The sequence below is a fragment of the Armigeres subalbatus genome, chromosome 2, assembly GCF_024139115.2.
Source record: "Armigeres subalbatus isolate Guangzhou_Male chromosome 2, GZ_Asu_2, whole genome shotgun sequence".
NCBI lineage: Eukaryota > Metazoa > Arthropoda > Insecta > Diptera > Culicidae > Armigeres > Armigeres subalbatus.
The window spans coordinates 187,364,316-187,384,641 of NC_085140.1; the positions used below are offsets into that span (position 1 = coordinate 187,364,316).

Genomic DNA, 20,326 nt, shown 5'->3' on the forward strand with positions numbered 1-20,326 from the left:
TCAGGACGTTTTTAAATCGCTTTATTTTATTACTTAAACAATATGTACGAATGTTTAAATAAACTCTATCACTTCCAGTATACCTAAATATGCCATTCATACTGTTTTAGGTTCATTTCCTGCCAATGAGATGGTAATTTCCACTGATTTCAAAATGGTTCAAACCATGATACGCTTTTCACTAGTTCAAACCATGATTGGATACCCTACTCCCCGTTACGCTGGGATATGGATACTCGGAAGAAGTCAGGCTCGGTTACACACAGAAGCTTGTGGGGTCCACAGTTCAGAAGAACATAATCCCGGGAGTGAGACCCGCAACGCGAAGCTTTCGGACCTTCCTTGGATCAATCCAAGGGTATAAGACGCCACCCCCAGTGACCGGGCAGCCCGGAACCCCAATCCAAACTGCAAAACTCAAGGGATTTTATTTTGATTCGGATTGCAACGTGAACAAATGACTCTGTGATAGTGTTGGTAAAATCTGCTTGAAGACCTCAATTGCCTACGGAAGGTCCCTGAAGGTGGTTCTCGACCCCTCCCCCAACAAGTGCCGTTGGACTTGGTAAACAACGATAAGTGGAAGATTCTTAAATTTCTCTCTTTATTTTTCTCAAAAATCTCTTAAATAAAGAAGAAAAATATTTATTTCTGTGAGTTTGTCTTTAAATAAAAACATGTCCGAGTATATCCGCTTGATCAGGAGATATAAACTTATTGTCCTTTGAATTGACGTATACTATAGACTAGAGAATAGACTATTATAGACTATTAGACGTCCTGGAGTTCAAATCATTAGATCTACGAGATCAGTTCAATCTCGGATGATGTTTTGTTCTTGTACCGAGGAATACTTCAATAAATACATTGAGTCGACATAATTTTGTTAGGTAGGGGAAAAGACGGCTTTGGCAGGTTTTGTTCTATTATTGGCAGGGGGGTTTTGTCGACCGAATTTTATGAAATTTTGCCACAATATTCTTTGATATGCAAATTTGAGCATAATCATACATAAAAAACCCCCCTGACAATAATAGAACAAAACCTGCCAAAGCCGTCATTCCACCTACTTTTTTATAGCTAGTCTTGAGCGGTACGTGTTTGCACATGTGCAAACATGTATATTTATGTGTCAATTAATCAATAAACTCTAGATGCCCCAACCTTTCTAAAAGAGTAAAATGGTTACCACACCTACTACATATGCAGAATGTAATTGGTTCAATTCCAGGCGCCGTTCCTTCATTTAATTTTCTGCACATTTGTCAAATTTTAGGATAGTTTTACGCCCAGGGAATTCAAAGAATTACTTAGCAACCAAACGTGCTCTGCTTTGTAGGCCGCCGCAACCTTCCACTGAACTACAAAAGGCCCCATATAAATTTGAATTCCGGCTTTGTAGGTCTTTACACACGACAGAGCCAACTGTTAAATATACATTTGAGGATAGTTTATAATAACAATTATGAAATATTTCGAAATGCCCACGTCGATCCCTCAGATTTCTTCTTTACCATTTTTACGATTATGTCGTTATTAATTCACCGCTTCGTATTTTATTTGTCGGCCTTACGCAGATTAATGATTATAATTTGTAAATTTATATTTCGCTGATGTCAAAAGTCGTAAAAGTTGCTTCAACATTTTTTCCACAGACCTCATTTCAATTCTACAATAACACTCTGATAATAAGAAACGTGTTTCAGACGTAGTAGATTGTACATAAATTGTGCAAAACTTACCTTCGGAATTTGCAGTAAAAGCGGCTCCAACCGCTGTATAGAAATCTTCGGATTTGCCCTGAGTGCATCGAAAATTGTGTTCACCTTATCAACGGTTGTCTCAGACACCTTGTGACCATCTCTATTGGACAACAGCGCGCTTCCCGATCGAAACACTTGACTTACTGATCCTCCCATTTTGCGAACTTCGATAAAAACCCACGATCAATATTTCCCCACCAACTGTTGTCTTTTCCGTGGACAATTATCAACCCAATCACTTCAACCACCTTTCTGTCTACAGACGTTTCTGCATCGCATCGTCTCTCTTATATTATTACCGCACTATGTAGACTACTGAACCCTCAAGGAACCGATTGGTTCTGAATGAAATACGAAATCAAAACAAACACACTTCGCACTTCGTTTGCCTCGCGTAACTTTCCCAACTATCGGCGTTATCACCTCCTCGTATGTTACTGCAGCAGCCACCGCACTCAATTACAGCTGTTGCTCTGACGAACTAAGAATGACGAATGAACTAGCGGACCTGTTTCCCTCCTACAGGTTCGATCTAGAATACAAATCCAACTATCAGTTTTCCCCGCTACAACGGCAGCAGCCCGAGCAACAACAACTCTCTAGGCGCTTCTGGTGACGCACATCGAACCACTACAATCGCTCGGGAGGTGCAACCGAATGTGTAAACGACCGTACTACGTTCGGTTCAGCTTCAGCGGGACAGCACATCCAGCGCTACACATCAGACCTGGAAGATAGAACAGAGAGCGCATAATTAGATTGTGACATAATCAAATAGAGATAATCTGAACCAGTTCGATTGCGTATCGATTGGGGTAGCTTGTTTTCGAAGCACAAAAATGCGCATGAAGATCATCAGAAATGTAATTATGGAACTGCGAGCATGGTAGCAAGGTGGCTAATCAAAAAGCGGTATCGATATCTCTAAAATTAACATATGGAAGATTCTCGTTTTAACGACCATAAAAGATCCGCATATTTTGATGAATCAGCAAATTTTGAAATAAGTAAAAGGGTGAGTTGGGGCCGTCCTTAACCGTGCGGTAAGATGCGCGGCTACAAAGCAAGACCATGCTGAGGGCGGCTGGGTTCGATGCACGGTGCCGGTCTAGACAATTTTCGGATTGGAAATTGTCTCGACTTCCCTGGGCATAAAAGTATCATCGTGTGTTAGCCTCATGATATACGAATGCAGGAATGGTAACTCGGCTTAGAAACATCGCAGTTAATAACTGTGGAAGTGCTAAATGAACACTAAGCTGCAAGGCGGCAATGTCCCAGTGGGGGATGTAATGCCAATGAAAAAGAAGAAGAAAAGGTGAGTTATCGAGGTGTTAGGGTAGTAGAGATAGATTTTGTTTTTAGAGCCTTTCGAACTGTTGGGTCCATTTCTGTAAAATTTCTTGCACGCTTTCAAATAATAAAAACAAATATAATAGAAGAGCATTTAGACACATCTATGTTGTACGAGATAGGAAAGAACAACTTCTAAACAACTCGATTGATTTCAACTTAATTTAACATAAATATTCTCTCTGTCAAAGAGCCGCGTAAAGACTGCCATTTAACGCATAACTATTAATGTTCATAAATTTATAACAGACCCATGTGTGCTTGATTTTTACCTACATGAAACTGTTATAAATTTATGGGCAGTAGGAAACAAACAAAGTTTCAAATTCGGGCATGTCACGAAAAGAGGTTAGGAAGTAATAACCAACTCAGCCGTTTTTCAATGAATTCTTGATATTCTGATATTATTCGATGAGGAAACTCAAGATTTTATAAAACTATTGCACCATATGCATCTACTATTGCACCATACGTAATTCTTCGCTTATTTTGTGGTTGTGTCTTTGATACAACCTTCTACTTTCTTTTTTTCAGTGGGACAAATATAACAAGAGAACGAATCGCAGAAGAGTGAATAAGAAACCCATTTGATATAAAGATAATGGATAAAATAAGAATAAAAGTTAATCATATTGAAAATGACAAAATTGTTCAAAAGTAGGCCAAAATCTATTCTCAAAATTTCCAGTACCCTCAATGTTTAGTACATACATATTTGGTATTTAAATGTTTCTTTTGATCCACATTGGGTAAATTGGAAAATTTACGAAAATTGGAAGTTCAAACTCATTTTATTTTGACAACCTTATCCATGTTTTGCTGGAATGGATTTCCATGTTTAGCGGGATTCAGTATTTTTTTCCAAGACTTTGTCTGTTAACGACATAGGTGCATGGACCAATAAGGTTAGAGCTTCCATTGCAAGTTTAGGTATATGAAACATGTGGCGAAAAATCCAGCAACGAATAATCAGCGAAAGAGTACGCACCGCAACAATCGGCGAAGACTACAGCGACGAAAAGGGACTAGACTCGCATACTCGCCGATGTGCTCTAGTACCGTGGATTTGGCATCGTAGCGCTGCAGGCTGTTTGTTGGCAGGGATCAATGGTGCGAACGTTTAGAGGTAATCATACCATCTACCAGAGCTGCGGCAATACACACAAGCTGGGAACAGCTTTCATAGTGATGATCGATATGCAAATGCGCGTAGTGGCCGATCAATGAGATAATGTGCAGGTTGAGGATCAAAGGACGGATTTTCAACGTTAGCATAATTATCGTCCAAAGTCTACACTTCGAAAGCACTGATGTTGATAAGGACGCATTCTACGCGCAGCAGGAACGTGAGTACGATAGCTGCCCAAGTCACAACGTCAAAATCATCATAGGAGATTTGAACGCTCAGGTTGGCCAGGAGAAAGAGTTCAGACCGACAATTGGGAAGTTCAGCGCCCACCGGCTGACGAACGAAAACGGCGTACGACTAATTGATTTCACCGGCTCCAAGAATATGACCATTCGCAGCACCTACTTTCTACACAGCCTTCCGTATCGGTACACCTGGAGATAACCACTGCAGACAGAATCACAAATCGACCACGTTCTGATTTATGGACGGCACACCTCCGACATTATCGACGTCGGGAACAATCGTGGCGCTAACATCGACTGGTGGTCAGATCTGATGATGGTTAAACTGCGCCCAAACCTTTCCGTCATCAACAATGTTCGGTACCGACGAAGCCCGCGGTACGACCTAGAGTGACTGAAGCAACCTTATTTCACCACTGCATACGTGCAGCATCTCGAGGCAGCGTTGTCGGAAGAGGGTGAACTCGATGGGGCCCTTCTTGAGGACTACTGGAATACAGTTAAAGCAGCCATTAACGACGCAGCAGAGAGCATCGTCGGGTATGTGGGACTACCGGTAGTAAGTCCGTCCGGCTCAATTAGTACCCGTAGCGAAGACCAGTGAGAACACTAAACGTAAGTGCGAATATGATCTATATAATGCTAAGCTATAAGAATACTATTATGCTGGACCGGTCTCCAAGGGTTCACTAGGCCATTTACACGATACATTTTACACAAGCTTAAAATTGTATAAAGATAAATCCATGCAGATCAAGAATTTTATAAATCTCGTGTAGTAAATTAAGTTCTATGTGTCTTCTAGCATGAGCATGAGCATGATTGACCGCCCACGGTTGCTACTCCGTTATTGCCAGGTCAGCTGTAATTACACAGAGAACCAACAGATGATGTTTGGGACTAACATCATCCTCAATGTGTAAAAACTGGTGACCCAATATAAAGCAATACCAGCGCCGGCCGTGTCCGAATGCAGGTCAATTAAGGGATGGGCAGGAAAATGTTGACGTGATACTCGCTTTGATGGAAGCCGACGAGTCATCTGCACTTCCACGAGAAATCACTGGGATGTTGGAAAATATGGGGTAGGGCATGTAGCGGGGTTCGTCTTGGTAAACGGCATGCTGTGTATAACGTGTAGTTTGACTATCGCGCCCTAATTCGTTCAGTTATTGACCGCACTAAGTAGAACAAAAATTCCGTGATCTCGAGACCGTTCTGTTTTAAACGAACACGTCCGATCGCGCACTTAATAACTTACCGCACAAAGCAGAACAAAAATCTGTGGCCTCGAGACCGTTCTACTTTTTATGGTGAACACTATTTTTAAAACTCTTTCGCCTTCATGGTATCGCGACAAAAAAAAACTAATACAATGCCGGCCCGGTGGCTTCTACATACTGAGGATTGCGCTTCTACAACCGAACCGACGCATACTCAAGAACTGTATCAACTTTCATTTGTTATTGGATTGTCCCGCAATTAAGAGAAAATCTCGCACAATGTAAGTTTGGTAACTTTTGCATACCGAGAAACGCGCAACTTAAACCGAACCGACGCGCACTTTAACACGATCTTTCAAGCACTCTGTGTTGAATTGTGAGGATAAAGGATTAACAAACAATCACTCAAAGGGATCGATTGTTCATTTGAATGTGGACTTAAACGTCAACGCCATCGTTATTGCTTTAACGCGAGGATATGAAAAGCTTACTGTGAAGGGGCGACTATGTAATAAAGAAACAAATAATAATAATAAAGCAAAAAAATCATCATCACTAAAACTAGGGCTTGTTAGATTATACTCGTCGTCCATCCATCCCTTTTGGTGTCGGAATCCCTTAAGAATGTCTTGCTCCTGTTGTCTACCGTTAAACCCCATTCGTATGTTTTCCTCTCGTGAATATGAAATAGGATTTGAATTAGTGATAAAGTAAGACAAAAAATACTGGAAAACATGTTTAGCTTGAGCTTGAGCTTGAGCTTGATTGACTGCTCGTAGTTGCTACTCCATTATGACCAGATCAGCTGTTCTTGCACAGGGAACCAACAGATGTTTGCTTGGGACTAGCACACATCTTCAATGTACAAGTACTGGTGATCTCAATTGTTAGGTCATACTGGCGCCTGCCACGTCAGAATGCAAGTCAATGTAGGGAAGGAGGAAATGATGATGCAATCACTCGCCCACTGCAAGCCGAATATACCTCTGCACTTGCCACGAGTTCATGCGGAATTTGTTGGAATTTCTGGGTTAGGTTGGAGAGGCAGAGGTTCGTCTTGGTTAACGAGCTGCCAATGTGATAGATAGGAGAAGGTAACTGATGGAATTTCTAATTGGATATAGGAAACGAGCTCTATAGTTCATTTCCAATTCTAGCAGATTACTGTTAGAATACTCAAGTTGAAGGTATAGGAATAAAAATGGAAACGGTATGAAAGTCCATTTCCAGTTCTAGCGATTGCTAGAACATGAGAAATATAGAGGAAGATACAAAGTAGGAGAATGGAATGTACTTGGGATTGAACCCACGACCTCCTGCGTATGAGGCAGAAGCAGTAGCAAATGACTACCAAGCCCGTTTCGAAACTAGAGAGATCACGCACAGAACTGATAAATTTTATTACCGGCCGCGCAATGCAGAACACAATAATTCGTCCGACCGCGCGATCGTTCTGCTGTCCGAAACAAGAGAGATCACGCACAGAACTGATAAATTTTATTACCGGCCGCGCAATGCAGAACATAATAATTCGTCCGACCGCGCGATCGTTCTGCTGTCCGAAACAAGAGAGATCACGCACAGAACTGATTAATTTTATTACCGGCCGCGCAATGCAGATCACAATAATTCGTCCGACCGCGCGCTCGTTCTGCTGTCCGAAACAAGAGAGATCACGCACAGAACTGATAAATTTTATTACCGGCCGCGCAATGCAGAACACAATAATTCGTCCGACCGCGCGATCGTTCTGCTGTCCGAAACAAGAGAGATCACGCACAGAACTGATTAATTTTATTACCGGCCGCGCAATGCAGATCACAATAATTCGTCCGACCGCGCGATCGTTCTGCTGTCCGAAACAAGAGAGATCACGCACAGAACTGATAAATTTTATTACCGGCCGCGCAATGCAGAACACAATAATTCGTCCGACCGCGCGATCGTTCTGCTGTCCGAAACAAGAGAGATCACGCACAGAACTGATTAATTTTATTACCGGCCGCGCAATGCAGATCACAATAATTCGTCCGACCGCGCGATCGTTCTGCTGTCCGAAACAAGAGAGATCACGCACAGAACTGATAAATTTTATTACCGGCCGCGCAATGCAGATCACAATAATTCGTCCGACCGCGCGATCGTTCTGCTGTCCGAAACAAGAGAGATCACGCACAGAACTCCCATTATCCAAAGTGTAACTTCCAATTAATAACTAAGGAATTGCTAATAAAGACTCGACAAAAAATACTGGAAAACATGTTTAACAGAAATACTCCGTTGTTGTTTGTTGTGTAGCATCCGTTTATGATGCATACCAGGTTGGATAATTAAGCTGTAATTGAATTTACGAATTTGTATAATTATAATCCCTTTACTAAATTATTCGGGTTTGTCAGTATAATGGCGTTTTCCGTAGCTCTAAAAATTTAAAGGATTAATATCTATTAGGGGTACCATACACGCTCCGACATGCTGCACAACTCCGACTCCGCCCCCAGGAAACTTGGTCGAGTCGGAGTAAAGTCGGACCGTCTGTGGGCAAGTTGTACTGTTCAACAGTCGTACAACTTGCCCACAGACGGTCCGACTTCACTCCGACCGAACCAAACCTCCTGGAGGCTGTACAACATGTCGGAGCGTGTATGGGGCCCCTTAGTGTAACTACTACATGTCGGAATAAGTCTTCTTTGTAAACTGACATTTTGTGCTCATTCCATAAGATTTCACTCTTACATTACTAACACTAAACATAGCAGTCGTAGAAGTAACAGTTTTTGACCTATCATCTCGAATTTATGTAATAATCTTATATATAAAAATGAAATGGTCTGTGTTCGTATCCGCATAACACGAAAACGGCTGGATAGATTTTCTTCATTCCTTCAGCGGAAACGTTCATTACCGTTTCCGACGGGTTTATATGATATTTCCTCATGCCAAAATTACGAGTAAGGTCGAGCAATACGTGAAAAACTAAAATCAAGATTCATATGGAAACTTTGCATGGGCAGTTCGGAACGCGCATTTTCGCCTACTATGCAGGACAACGTCTGCCGGGTCGACTAGTCATATCTATAAATGATTTATATTATATTTTCGTATTATTTCATTGATTGTTGTATGCTGTTAAATAAATGAAAAATATAATGATGGAAATATATGGATCACAACTGATAACACGATGAGTATTATGAGAGGAGAGAATTGTATACCAAATAGAGTCAAATGTCCACTCAACATATTACCCAAGTAACACACTTTGTTCCTTAAAAGTTCATGATACTTCTCCAACACTTCTTGCCATGATTAATTTTAGTTACATCAACGTGTCTCATGACCGCTTGTAGTACCTAAAAAGCGCAAAAACTTATGGCTTATGAGACAAATTTTGTCATCTAGAAACTCATGCGAAACATAACCCAAACAAACAATTATATGTTAGAAAAAACGTTATTCCAACTATGATAAAACAAATAATAATACCATCTCTTGATCTAAAAGTCGTTGTCATCTCTAAGATAAATAACAAAAACAAACACATTTCAAAACTTAAAATGGGTAAATTCAAAGAACATTATTATAATGGATGGATGAAACACATCACAATTCTAGAAATATGAATCGCTATAAATTCTTATTGGCAAATTTCATATGCTCTATTGTAAAAGTCAATATTTTACCTACATACAATTTACGCGCCAATCAGAAAATTGATGTTTTTTGATAATTTTAGCCAAATTTTAACTATTGAGCTAAAGACGAATGCTATTCAACATGGTTTACCATTTAAATTCAGCGATTTTGATCAGTTTAAAGGCATGCGTATGCTTATCTTATTGCCTGACAATATCTTGAATATATCGGGCACTAATAGTCAGAGATGCCAGATTTGAAGACATGTCTTCAATTTGAAGACATTTATTTCGTGAAGACATTTTGAAGACTTTTCAAAATATTTGAAGACTACTTATTTGAAGACACTTGAAGACAATCAATAAGCCAGCGAATAAAAAATACAATTTCATTACTTACTTATAAGCCTATAAATTCTGCAACCTCTATGTAAACTAGGTATATAAATATTACAAAAGTTATAATAGTCTTTGTCTCGAGCTTAGAATCTCAAACATAAAATACATTCACTCTACCCGGTTGATAACTGCATTTTAGACCTCATACACACTTAAATTTGAGCTGTGCGCTGGTGAAAAAAATCCCGATGGTAACATTCGTTTGAATTTTTCTTGGCGGTGTATTTAAAAAGGTATTTCGATCATTTCGGAACGCAATGACCTATCTAATTTGCGGCAAACATAGACTAAATTCTTCTATGACTAGATTTAATCTATTCAACCGTTGAGCTAGAACCAGTTATTTTTTTCTAAATTCATTCTGAATGGCATATGCATACCATCATTCCACATTCCTCTAAATATCCGCCGGGAAACTCTTTGAATTTCCTGTGGATTTTTAAAAGACTTCTTAGTGAAAATTTAAAAGAATTTTTCGTGAATTTTATAAGGAGAATTTCCGATGAGGAATTTCTTTTCTAAATTTAAGAGATTTGAAATTGAAAATTCAGTTAAAATTATCGTGGAAATTTATAATAATTTTCGTTAAGAAGGAATAATGGAGTATTAAATATTAAACAGGAAATTCTTAATTTCCACAAGTTTTACTGAGCTCCCACAAAAAAAATCCCTTTTGATTTCCACAAGAAATTTGCCTCAATTAATTCCCCTAGAAAATTCTTTCGAATGTCGACAAGAAATTGAAATTGTTTTGGTGTTAAATAGATATTTCTCAGATCTTCCATGGTAAATTACTACAGGAAAATGTTTATTAAAAGAAATCCGGAGGAATCTTATTACACACCTTCGCTAAATTCTTCTTTGAATTCCTTTGGAAATTCTACAAGAAATATCTTTGGAATTCTTCCAGTATTTTATCTGAGAATTCCTTTATGAATTTCTCCAAAAAATCGTTCTAGTATTGTTTCTGAAATTTCCAAATTTTTGCCAAATTTCCTACACGAATTTGTCCGGAAGTTTCAGGAATTTCTCCGAAAAATCCTCCAGGAATACCTTTGGAATTTCTTGTAGGAGCTACTCCGTAAGGTCGTCGTCGTCGAGAATTCTAGACAACATCCAAGAATTCCTTCGGAAGATCCTCCTTTACTACTCCGGTAGTTCCTCCACGAATTCCTCCAGCAGTTCTTTCAGGAATTCCTCCGGAAGTTCTTCCAGAAACTCTTCCGATAGTTCCCCCAGAATTTTCAAAAATTCCCGCTTAAGCTCCTCCAGTGATCCCTCCGGAAGTTTTTCCAGGAATTCGTCTAAAAGATTCTCCAAGAGTGTTGCCGAAAGATTCTCCGGGAATGCCTCCAGAAGTATACTACGGAATTTCTCTGGTATTTCTTCCAGGGTTTCTTTCTCAAGAAGTTCCTCCAAGAATTCATCCAGAACTACTTCCAAGAATTCCTCCGGAAGTTTCTCTAGAAATTCCTTCAGGAATTCCACCAGATATTTCTTCAGTAATTCCTCAGGAATATCGTTCAGAAATTTCTCCAGAAAATCCCTCCGGAATTCATAGGAATTCCTTCTTAAGTCTCTCCAAGAATTCCTTCTGAAAATCCTCCAGCAATTCCTCCGGAAGTTCCTTCTCCAGAAAATTTCTCCAGAAGTTTCTTCAGTAATTCCAACAGGAATTTTTCGGGAAATTTCGTCTGGATGTTTTTCAAGTATTTCACGGTAAATTTTGAAACCTTACAGGGTATTCTTTAACAATAAATTTGGAAGAATTCCACGTGGAAGTTCAGTTAAAAAATCCGGTGGAATTTTAACCAGACTCAGGAGAAAATCGTTATACGCACTATCTCGTGAAAATTTTATAGAATATTCTCTTGAATTCTATCAATTTGAATGTTTAAAAAAATAAACATTATTGCACATCTATAAAACAAGGACATGATTGAATTTACAAACCTTTAGGATTTTGAAATTTCTCGCTAATAATCATAATTTTTATATTGAAGACATTTGAAGACATATTTAAACGACTGTGAAGACATTTGAAAATATTCTCTGGCATCCCTGCTAATAGTTTTCATACTGTGACTGACAATGACAGCGGGTACAAAATGTTTACACTGCTATTAACACAGGTCTGGACACGGAGGTAATCAATGTCAGTGTGCAGTTTTAGAAAGGTTCTACTAATTAAGTTCTATCATAGAACTTCTATGTGTCTTCTAATAGAAAAACTATATTCTTCAATTCATCAACGGATTACGTGTGTCAAATTCATTTCCGTGACGGAGAATTATAATAATTTAACGACTTTTCAACAAAAGGCACAGGTGTGGGATACACAACTAAAATTCACAATTGACCAGTGCATGATGACGTAGGTTGACAGTTCACAGAGCTATTTCACCAGGACTTAGCCTCCGTCGAAGCTCCCGATAAAATTGTTTCGTCATTTTATTCGCATGTAGATGTCTTCTGCGATTGATTTCATGCTGAATGCAAAGAATATCACTGAAATATTCGAATCACAGCACTTTTAAACTAAAAATATGAAATTTAATTTTCCTTTCATCGATTTTTCTTCTAACACCTTGTAAACAAGCTCTGTGAACTGTCAAAATAAGTGAGGTTAAGTTAGAGTTTGCATTGGTCTATTGCCGTCCTACACTGTAAACTCGGCATTACTCATTAATGTGGTAAAAATATTCATTACTTTACGACATATGGAGCTGTCAAAATAATGGGTATTTTTAAATTTCTTATAGTGGGTAAATTATGTTCATTATATACTTTCGAATATTTACCCATTAATGGGTGAAAATATACTTCTTGAAATGAAAACATTTTGCAGTTAGAGTGGAAGCAGCACCGACAATTTTGTTGAAATGAGGTAAGTTTTAATTATTTTCTTCTCAATAATGGATTGAAAATATTTGGAATCCCTGCTTACAGTGAAGGCCCCTCAAGTGTCTGGAAATTTTCTATTTATTTCCTGCACCGTGATCGGATACGGACCACCGGATACGGCTGGTAACGGAGCATGTTCTGCGGCACCTTGTTTGCTGGACTGACCACCGATGACGCTGAATCAAAGCAGTTCCGGCGACTGATCGTGTAATTGGTCGAGTCGTTTCACAGAGGCATCTCGGATGGCATCTAGAAAGGGTGAGCATTCAATTGATTTGTTATAACTTGTTATGTCTGATTTCGAATTAAATTTCAGCTTCAGTCAGAACCAGCGAATCTTTATTCTGGCTGGATTTGATTGGTCTGGCTGTGACCCGGCCGATTCGTACGGATTTTGGCACCTCGTTTACCTACACGACCCGCCACCTCAGTAGAGGACAAGGAAGATGGGTGTCTACTCGCCGGATCAGCAGCAATACACCTTCAATAAAACCGGATTAGATCGAGAATCAATATCCAATATCGAAATAACATAATATTTAATAAATAGATTTATTGAACGAATTCGATTATTTTACTTCATTTTTATCAAATTTCCTGATTCATATTGTCTAAAACTGAAAAGAATAGTGTATAAATTATACCCACCGCAAGATTTCAAAAAAATTCATAATGGGTAAAATTCACCCCTGGTTTTGACGTACAAGCGGTTTACTCATTAATGAGTAAACGCTGTTTACTCATTTAATGAGTTGAACTATTTAACTTCATAATGGGTACTTTTTCACCCATTAAAAACTTTGGTGGCACAGTGTAGTACAGGAGTTCTGCGAACCAGAGTCTGTTATATAGAGTTGCGCAAAGAGGATCTTCTTACTCTTATTCTGAATGATGTTCTTATTATTAAGTTGAAAACTTTCATTTTTGTTCAACCCTTCAAGTGACTTCACGGGAGTGATCACTTCTAAAGCTTTTTAATTCGATAACCAAAGTCACCTACAGAGTGCAAACACATGAGTTTCTTGTTGCAACTTTATTGGAGGGTGTATTGAAGTTTTCTGAAGCTGTTTCTAGAACAAATCTAATACATTTCAATTCATGAATTTTAATTCGCCATAATAATCATCAGGCGATAACAATACTTCCGCAATGGGCACAACATATTGTTGATAACGACGAACCAACTTTCGACGACATGCTCAAGTTTCTGAAAAGAAAGTGCGAAGCATTGGAGACTTGTGTAGCATTTGGTGAAAGACTCCCGGAGTGTAAAAAGGAAGTTCAACGAGATGATCGCAAACCACATGCCATCAAAAAAGAAATCAAAGCTTTCGGTGCAGTGCAACAGTTGTTTCCAGTTTGCGACGAAAACCACAGGATTTACGACTGCATCGTTTTCAAAGAACTCTTCCGTGAACGAAAGACGCGAACAAGTTCAACAAGCGAAGCTATGCTACAATTGCTTGCTTGAAATCCGTATGCCGCACACCAAATTGTAAACAACGCCACCATACAATGCTTTACAAAGGAACGATCCCGCAGTTCGAAACAGAGGTACCGCCACATCAAGAGATTACTGCAGCAGTCGAATTTAATCCTGCGGTATCATGTTCGACCAACGTCAAAAACATCAGTTCTTCTGTTGTCATCGGACTATTACCTACTGCTCTAGTACGAGTGAAGCGAAACGATGGTCAGCATCAAGATGAATACACCACCATAAACTTGGCAGGTTGGAGCACCTAGTAGTGTATTCTTCTTGGTCAGTATCAAGAAGTCAGAGTGATGATTGAAAGCGGATCGCAGGCATCTTTAATCACGAAACATTGTGTGGCCAATCTTGGTTTGCATCGAAGCAATGCTAACTTATACTAATGACACACTGATGGTATTCGTACCATGGTACAAGTTGTACCACAGGTGTGTCGCCTAGTACCATGCTGGTACAACGTGGAAAACCATGGTACAATATGTACTGGGGTATATAACCGTGGTATACCACGGCCCTTATACCACCAGTGTGTCTTTAGTATTAATTGTCACCGGGATTGGAAGCTGCTCATCGGAAACCACCAGAGGAGTCGTAGACTTGCAGATTTCGTCTCGCTTCCGTTACGACATGGTGCTTAACGTCAAAGGTTATGTGCTGTCCAAGTTTCCGCGGATTACACCAAACCAGCAATTGAATGCTGAACGGTTGAAGTATTTGGATTCATTGCAGCTAGCAGATCCAGATATAATTCTTGGAGCTGCTGTTTTTCTGGCAATTTTGGAAGACGGTAAGATTAGAGATGATTCGGGATTACCAGTGGTGATAAACTCAAGTTTTCGTTGGATCGTCGCTGGCCAAGTTTTTGAAAGCAACTGCAATACGGCTATCGTTAGTCTCAGCATGGATATTAGACCTCTTCATGTTTTCAAAAAGTATCAAAAATTCAACTGGTCAGCCCAGAATCACAATTCTTATGCTAAAATAAGTCTCCTGTCAAATTTTCAACTAATTCGGATAAAATTTTGAGGTGGCTCAAGTCGAATTAGTGTTTTTGGGCTATTTTCAATTTTGGAAAAAATCTAACAAGAGATATAAACGTCGGAAACTATCGCAACAACTTCTATACGGAAGCTTTTGGTGTGCTCTACAAGTCTTGTGAACATTGTGATTCGTTCCGTTCACGTTTTGTCCATGTTAAAGTGATTTTCAAGCTTTTAAGTGCATAAAAATACTGTTTCCCCCACAAGTCGTTGTTCTACAAAATTCTTGAGTTTATGACAAATAATTGGTAATTTATTATATTATTTTTCCTCTTTTTTCCCTGAAAATTTGAGTAATATAATTGCCCATGTGTGATTTACCGTTAAATTCTTAAAAATCAGAAGCTGAACTTTTGTCATAAATTTGCACGCTGAGATTTCTTCAAGCAAGTTAAGCTTCGATTTCACTTGTAACTACGATGCACTCAATGTTAAAAGCATGCAGACATATGATGGAATTAACAAAATTTGGAAGTCGTTTGTTGTAAGCATCAAATATCATATGATTTAATTTATGTTTTGTGAGGAATAATAATATAATAAATAAGCAATAATTTGTAATAAATTCAAGAACTTTGTAGAACAACAATTTCCAGGAGAAACAGTATTTTTATGCATTTAAAAGCTTGAAAATCACTTTAACATGGACAAAACGTGAACGGAACGAATCGCAATGTTCACAAAACTTGTAGAGCACACCGAGAGCTTTCGTATAGAGGTTGTTGCGATAGTTTTCGACGTTTATATCTCTTGTTAGATTTTTTCCAAAATTGAAATCAGCCCAAAAACACTAAATTGATTTGAGCCACCTCGAAATGTTATCCGAATCAGCTGAAAATTTGACAGGAGGCTTATTTTAGCATAAGAATTGTGATTCTGGGCTGATTGGTTGAATTTTTGATACTTTTTGAAAACATGAAGAGGTCTAATGGATATGGACATCGACAAGGTGCTACGGAAGTTCTGGGACGTAGAGGAAATCAACAAGCCGAAACTGTTAACACAAGACGAGCAGCAAGCATTGAACATTTTCGACACCACGCATCATCGGGATGATACCGGAAGATTTACAGTGCGTCTACCATTCGACGAAAGCAAACCAACGTTGGGGAAATCTTTACCAACGCAATACAGCAGCTGGAAGCAACGGAGAGGAAGTTTGCAAGAGAATGTACGGTGAGTTCATGGCCGAGTATCTTGACCTTGGTCACATCACATGGAGCGGATTAGAGATGACGAGGTGAACGTTTCGCCAGAGAAGAGTTTTTATCTCCCACATCACGGTATCATGAGGCAGGATAGTGTTACCTACAAACTGCTAGTCGTTTTTGCCGGTAGCCACATGGGCGGTATTTGGGAAGAAGCAGTCAAAAGCATGAAGAAGCACTTTCGAGTTGTACTGGGAACCAACATATTGAATTTTGAGGAGCTATCCACCGTATGTCTTTATTCAAGGCCATTATGTGCTTTGTCAAGCTCAATTGATTCATGTGAGGCTTTAACATCGGGACACTTCACCGTTGGCCAACCACTGAATCTGGTACCAGAACCGAATGTGTCTCACGTGCCGATGAATCGTCTCGATAGGTATCGTGTATCCAGAAGGTAGCTAAAGCCGGACGGGTACGATGGGCAGGGCATGTTGCAAGAATGCCGGACAGCAACCATGCAAAGATGGTGTTTTCTTGGATCCAGCAGGTACGAGACGACGTGGAGCGCAGCGAGCGAGATGGGCAGACCAGGTGCAGAACGACTTGGCGAGCGTGGGGCGTATCCGAGGATGGAGAGATGCGGCCTCGAACCATGTATTGTGGCGTCAAATTGTTGATTCAGTGTTATCTGTTTAGATGTAGACTAAATAAATGAAAAATGAAATGAGGTATCGTCGATTGAGAAAAATGACTGAAGAGTTTTGGCAATGATTTCGGACTGAGTACATTTCAACGCTTTAACCTCGAACGAAATGGCACAAGATTGAGGACAATCTGAAGATCGGCGACCTTGTGCTAGTGAAAAATGAGAACACAACACCTGCTTTCTGAGAGCTTGCTCGGGTTATAGCAACTCATCCGGATCGTAACGGCATCGTTCGGAACGTATATTTGAAGAGACGCCAATCCATGAGTTGGTTACTTATGTCATTGTTTTTTGAGTTCAGTTTTTCAAATAAAGAAGAAAGAGCAGACATTTTTGTGCGTCGCGTAATCTTTGTTTTTATAATTTCGTGAGAAACCCGGCCGTTTAGTTCAGAGAAAACTTCGCGTCTACTTTCGTTAGTCGTGCCTTGTCGACTTCCGCTACATTTCGGTCCGCTAACAGAATGGTCTCATATAAAAAGCTAATAAAGTTCATAAGTCAATGAAAAGTTTAAGTTTGGGAATGTATGTGACTACATTAAGTCTCTGCTTTGGCAAAAAAAAAATTAGAAATATTAATAATAAACAACAATGATTTTTTTAAGCGTTAAGAAATTAGATCGTAGTAGCCATTATTGTTAACGTCATGGCATTCATTAAAATATTTTTTTATTTCTTTCTGAACCTGAACCTAAAAAGTTGTTCTTTCTACGTGTTTTGTGGCGTCAAATTTTTGATTCAGTGTTATCTGTTTAGATGATGAAAATGAATTAACCTTCTGGGACCAAGTCTAAGACTCACTTGTTCCTGAATCACTCATAGATGACGTTTCACTGCATGTTGTACGTTGTGCACAACAAGTGAGCTTCCAGTTTCTAATGTTTACAACGGTTCGAGTTCCCGAACGTTATCACACCTTGAAAGCTAATAAAATATTATGTTAAATGGCCGGCCAAATTTTAGTTTTGTTTATTAAAAATGAAGCCACGAAAACATTGAGAGAAACTTTCGGCTCAACAAATTCCAAGTGGTATTTTTTCTCAGATCCTTGATCATTTAAGAAAAGTGTTCTTCGACGGGTACATAAAGCATATTTTATAAAATGTTTTTTTATTCTTCGATGATGTACCTAACAAAATCCTAAATAAGGATAAAAAACGATACCCTTGAGTTTGATTTGAGGGAAAGTCACTTTAGTGACTAAAAAGTTAGCCGCTACCAGGCCTGCTCGTACTGCTCCAAGAACTTTCCTCTAATTGGTGCTAGTTGACGGCATAAACATCAGGACAGTACTTTATGCATAAGTGGTGTCCAACAACGTGATTGCGCGATAGTTGCTACAATCCAGCTTATCGCCCTTTTGTAGATGGGACACACGACACCTTCCATCCACTCATGCGGCGGAACATCGTCCTATCAAATCTTGGGATTACCCAGTGCTGCGCTCTAGCCAAGGCCTCACCCCCGTATTTACACAGCTCTTTTTGGTAGTTGATTAACCCCAGGGGCTTTGTTGGTGTTCAGCGGGAAAATCCCCTCCTGAATTCACGGGCAGCATGAACTATGTTCAAGGGCTTGCCTAGGCTATTTCGACTTGTAGTGCTTGCCTTGGATGTGGTGGGGTTAAGGAATGGGCGCTGTTAAACTTGTATAAAATGCTGCATGTATCAGCAAGCAGGCTTCGCTAAAGCGAACGTGTGCCGCTCAAAGCGCACTAGCTCAAGTCCTGGTGTTTGGTGGAACACTACGTACGTTACGTACTACCCAAGTAAATTTTCTCCCTTATTCCAAAGACAGCTGCACATAGAAAGTTTTTTGTTTCTTGATTACCATCATGATTGATCTCAGACTCAAGGTACCCTTGAAACAAGAAGCCATATAATTGAGTTGATTGTCATAATAGAATGATACAAACCATATACCTGATAACTTTAGACCTAATTTCAAAATTATGCAATTGTAAAATGATTGTTTATATCCATTCAAATAATCTCATCATATGAAGACATAGATATTATATACAGGTATCAGCAGGTAGAATAGAATTATATGTATTGATCAAACTAAATGCAAAACAAAGTCTTACTTACTTCATATCTTCCTAAGTGAAATCCGCTTACATGGCCTACGTTTTATGCAGTTGAAAGTTTTCCTTCCTTCGTTGCTGTAACTTTTTTCTAATCCTACACCGAGCTGTCGTATTCCTTTATCGAGGGCTATCCTTGAGCTAATTGCGACCAATTTAACCACCGTTTCACTCCCGTTTGTACATTTGCAGCTAATGTTCACATCGGTCACCAGCTGCTTTAGCAGATTTTTGCAGACAATCGATGCTCTATTATATAGGTTTCCCACATACACGGACCTCGAAGGAAAAATCGATACTCTCGAGAATCTGATGCGATCCTTCCCACAGCAAACCCGTAACAGACTGTAAACACTCTCGAAATATAAATATTTTCTACTGATTTCGGCAAACACTAACCCGGCACAATAAGTTTTCACGAAACACGATCATTTTGGACCTGATTGTTAGAAGTTTCTTGGGAAAAGAACGGATTTTAGGCGAAAAAATAATATTTTTCACTCTTTGTTGTGCCAAAATTGTTGCTTTTATTTTTTCTCGTTTTTCGTTTTTTTTATTTTGACACTATTATACCCGTTACTGGAAACCTAATTATGCACAGAAAACCAAAACTACCCAAAAGTGAGTTGTTTTCACTCAAAACCGTATTTTGAAAAAATAAAGCCCGCAGTCCACTGTTTGCACACTGTCGCTAGCACTCATGCAGGCGTTTCACCCTCCTGATCGACATAGCGGGATATATTGTCAGATTTTCTGGATACGATACACTGCGCGGCGTTTGTAATGTACCCAAATGCCCCCATAATCATTTACCATTCTTTGTACAGTTACAAATACAGTAGCCGTTCGATAACTGCAAAATGTTTATACTTTTCAGTTAACGAATGCCGTTCGATAACTGCAACTAGGGATCCTATATTGAGAGATATGCAAATACTTTTCCAGACGATTTAGCAACGCTGTTACTTTTGTTAGCAAACGCTTCCAGCACTTGCCGCAGCGCAAAATGTTGTAGCTTGTATATGACTTTGCATTTGATAACAATTTGGAATATGTTTGTCTGTCCACTAACAGTGTTTAAATAAGCATTATCACTAAAACAAAAGTGCAATACAAATAGGCGAAACACGATACATAAACTAGATTACTTCTACTCGCGAAAGTAAAACAAATTGTTTATTCGATGAAACTTTTCTCAAAA

The 20,326-nt window shown here is 39.2% G+C and overlaps 1 protein-coding gene across 2 annotated transcripts in view; it reads right to left on the bottom strand.

Annotated features, from left to right (window-relative positions):
- The window catches only part of LOC134211393 (ankyrin-3), a 43,548-nt gene extending 23,869 nt beyond the window's left edge, over positions 1-19,679 (bottom strand). The window contains exons 1-3 of one of the 2 annotated variants that reach the window (XM_062688200.1): positions 19,130-19,679; positions 2,385-2,490; positions 1,743-2,295 (exon numbers count right to left, since the gene is read on the bottom strand). In XM_062688200.1, coding sequence (XP_062544184.1) covers positions 1,743-1,919 — 177 coding nt within the window. In that variant the 5' untranslated portion in view covers positions 1,920-2,295; positions 2,385-2,490; positions 19,130-19,679. Of the gene's footprint in view, positions 1-1,742; positions 2,491-19,129 lie in introns of both variants that reach the window. The other variant, XM_062688199.1, reaches the window with a different exon arrangement.
- Positions 19,680-20,326: the final 647 nt, after the last annotated feature.